Source organism: Chrysochloris asiatica, unplaced genomic scaffold (genome assembly GCF_000296735.1).
Source record: "Chrysochloris asiatica unplaced genomic scaffold, ChrAsi1.0 scaffold00005, whole genome shotgun sequence".
In the NCBI taxonomy this organism is placed as follows: Eukaryota; Metazoa; Chordata; class Mammalia; order Afrosoricida; family Chrysochloridae; genus Chrysochloris; species Chrysochloris asiatica.
In genome coordinates this window covers 9,690,975-9,693,865 of record NW_006408523.1, presented here as the reverse complement: position 1 = coordinate 9,693,865, position 2,891 = coordinate 9,690,975, and the positions used below count along the sequence as shown (strand labels likewise).

The window sequence follows — 2,891 nt, the reverse complement described above, 5'->3', positions numbered from 1 at the left end:
AAAAAAAAAAAAAAAAGAGGTATCTTACCGCTAAACCGATTCACTACAGAGCTATAGGAATAACACCCTATGATAAACTAGGGACTATTTGTACATGTAGAAATGGTTGAATTGGTGTATATGTTGCTATGTATATATATTCCCAATAATATTTTTTGTTGTTTTAAAGAAAAAAGGGCTATGACTGAATGAGAAGGAGGGCTCTGTTTGACTAAAGCAAATTAGGAGAGATTTAGAAAAGATGACATTTGAACTAAATCTAGACGACTAAGTCTGAGTTTGACAATCAGTGGAGGAAAAGGACATCTTAGTTGTGTGTGTGTGTGTGTGTGTGGGGGGGGGTTGTAGCAAAAGGTATGGATACAAAGCTTTTGAAACTGACTGACTTCTCTAAGCCCAGCTTTATGCCTTAGGAAGCGGCCACAGTATCTGACACACAGATGAAAGCTGGATCAACTGAAAGCAGCTCACCAACTAAGGAAAGAAACGCACAGTCATGTTCTGAGGACAGTGAGTGAGTCATTTTCAGTGACTGGTGTGTCAGGAGGCCAGAAGGGGGCTATCAGGGGTTCTGAATACCAAAGCTCATGTGAAGGGGCTTCAGAAAGTTTGTGGAAAAATGGATGAAAAGATCACGGAATTTTCTCAAACTTTCTGAAGCCCCCTTGTAAATGTGCATTTGATTTCAGGCAGAATGAGGCATTCAGGGTTTCTGAAAAAGAGGGATACATTCTGTTAACCAGAGAGGTTCTATGAGGGATTAAGACATCAAAAACGGTGGCAAAAAAACCAATGGAGAATAACAATTGAATTATTTGATATGAGATGAACTAATAAAACTGCTATCAAACACTGGAAGACAGATCCTGCCTGTGATCAGAATGGTTGTGAGGCTAAGAGGGAGTTAGACCATGCATTACCTATGGTGTATCTTAATATAATTAGCATTTGCCAGAACAATTCAATGTACAAGGTGTGTTTTCCTCCTTCTTTTGCTGTATCTATTTAACTTTCAAAAACATGGACATTCAAAAACTTATTCCAAAAGTAGTACTCTTGTACTTTCAAATAATTTGTATATATAGAAGGGAGCCCTGGTGGTGTGATGGTTAAGCATAGGGCTGTTAATCACAATGTCAGTGGTTCAAACCCACCAGCTGCTTCAACCAGAGACTCCCTATGGCTCAGTTCTACTCTGTCACATAGGGTGGTCATGGATTCAGTAGCAGTGGGGTCACATGAGCGGCAATACTACTTACACTGAAGTATAGAACCCAAGCTTTCTCTAAAACACCCGCACATTTAAAAAGTAATGATTTATACTTAGTATGTATAGGTACTGAAACATTAAGGTTTGTGATCATGAAATAATATTCCTTACAGTGACTAAATGGGCTAGACTGCAAAGTTGGTTTGAACTGCAATGTCGGTGGTTCAAGCTCACCAGCTGCTCCTCGGAAACCCTATATGGGGTCGCTATGGGTAGGAACCGACTCGATGGCACTGAAAACAAGAGTACTAATATTCAATATTCTGGTGGTATACAACAGTGTTCCACTGCTAATCATAATTTTTCAGCGACTAAATATTTGGAAGTAGTCCATCTTTCTCTCTCAGTAACCTCATATGGATGTGAAAGCTGGAGAGTGAATTAGGAAGACCGTAGAAGTATTGATGCATTTGAGTTATGGTGTTGGAGAAGAATATTGAAAGTACCATGGACTGTCAGATGAACAAACAGATCTATGTTGGAAGAAGCATCATCAGTGGCCAAACTTCAACTCTCATACTTGAGACATTATCAGGAGGGACCACTCCCTGGAGAAGGACATCATGCTTGGTAAAGTGGAGGGTCCACGAAAAAGAGGAAGACCCCCAACGAGATGGATTGGCACAGTGGCAGCAGCAATGGGCTCAAGCATTTGTGAGGTTGGCGCAGGACCGGGCAGTGTTTGGTTCTGTTGTGCATAGGGTCGCTATGAGTCGGTACCGACTCGATGGCATCTAACAACAACAACCTACAGTGGATAATCAAATCTAGACATCAGCAACAAGTCCGTGTTTATGACTGTCAATTTCCTGATCAAAGAAAAATAAATCACGTATTAGAATAACTTCATCACGCTATACAAAGTTGTGTTTATAAAGGCGGAGGGCTGGCAGCAAACTCTGCTAAGGGGTTCACTCCAGATGCGTCCACGTTCGTCACCACCAAATCCGCGTCTGCGGGTTCCCCTTCTTCCGGTCTCTATCATTTCCAGTGCCCGCAGGGGCCTAGGGTGGAGGCCAGGCAGACAGCACTGCCCACCAGCCAGGGGTCCCGGCGGCTGAGCCAGGTCTCCCGCTCTAGAAGACGACGGTGGCCGCCCAGCTCCAGAGCCCGCCCCCAGGGGCGTCTGAAGAGGGAGGAGCTTGACTTGGGGCTGGTGGCCGGGCCCATCCCTTACCTGCGCTAAGACGATGAGGCTGCCCTGGGGCGCCGCGAAATTCATGCGGCCCTTGTACCAGGCCACGCCAGCTCCGGTCAAGGCCGCTCCGGCCACGGCCGCCGCCAACGGCGCGGGGCCCGGCCAGGCCCGTCTGCTGGCAGCGAAGGCTCGCCGCAGTCGCTCGCGCCAGGTGCCGAGCAGTGCCACTCGGGCGGCTGCCGTCGCCATCTTTGCGGAAGTGCCTAGTCGCGGCAGCCTGAGCCGGCAGGCGGCCGAGCCTCGCGCCACCTCCGGGGAGCCGGGGAGTTCCTCGCGTGCGCCGTTATCGCGAGATCCGCAGCGGCCTTATTTGCAGCCTCCGGCACAGACGTCTGTATACGCTGCTGTAGCCCTGGGTTGGCGCTCGCTGCAACTTCCTGAAGGCGATCGCTGAACGCAGGGGTCGCTTTTTGCCAGAGTGTA

The 2,891-nt window shown here is 47.6% G+C and overlaps 1 protein-coding gene across 1 annotated transcript in view; it reads right to left on the bottom strand.

Moving 5' to 3' along the window:
• MICU2 (mitochondrial calcium uptake 2) overlaps positions 1-2,603 on the bottom strand; it is a 94,625-nt gene extending 92,022 nt beyond the window's left edge. The window contains exon 1 of the mRNA XM_006831958.1: positions 2,448-2,603. Coding sequence (XP_006832021.1) covers positions 2,448-2,492 — 45 coding nt within the window. The 5' untranslated portion in view covers positions 2,493-2,603. The remainder of the gene's footprint in view (positions 1-2,447) is intronic.
• Between the last annotated feature and the right edge of the window lie 288 nt (positions 2,604-2,891).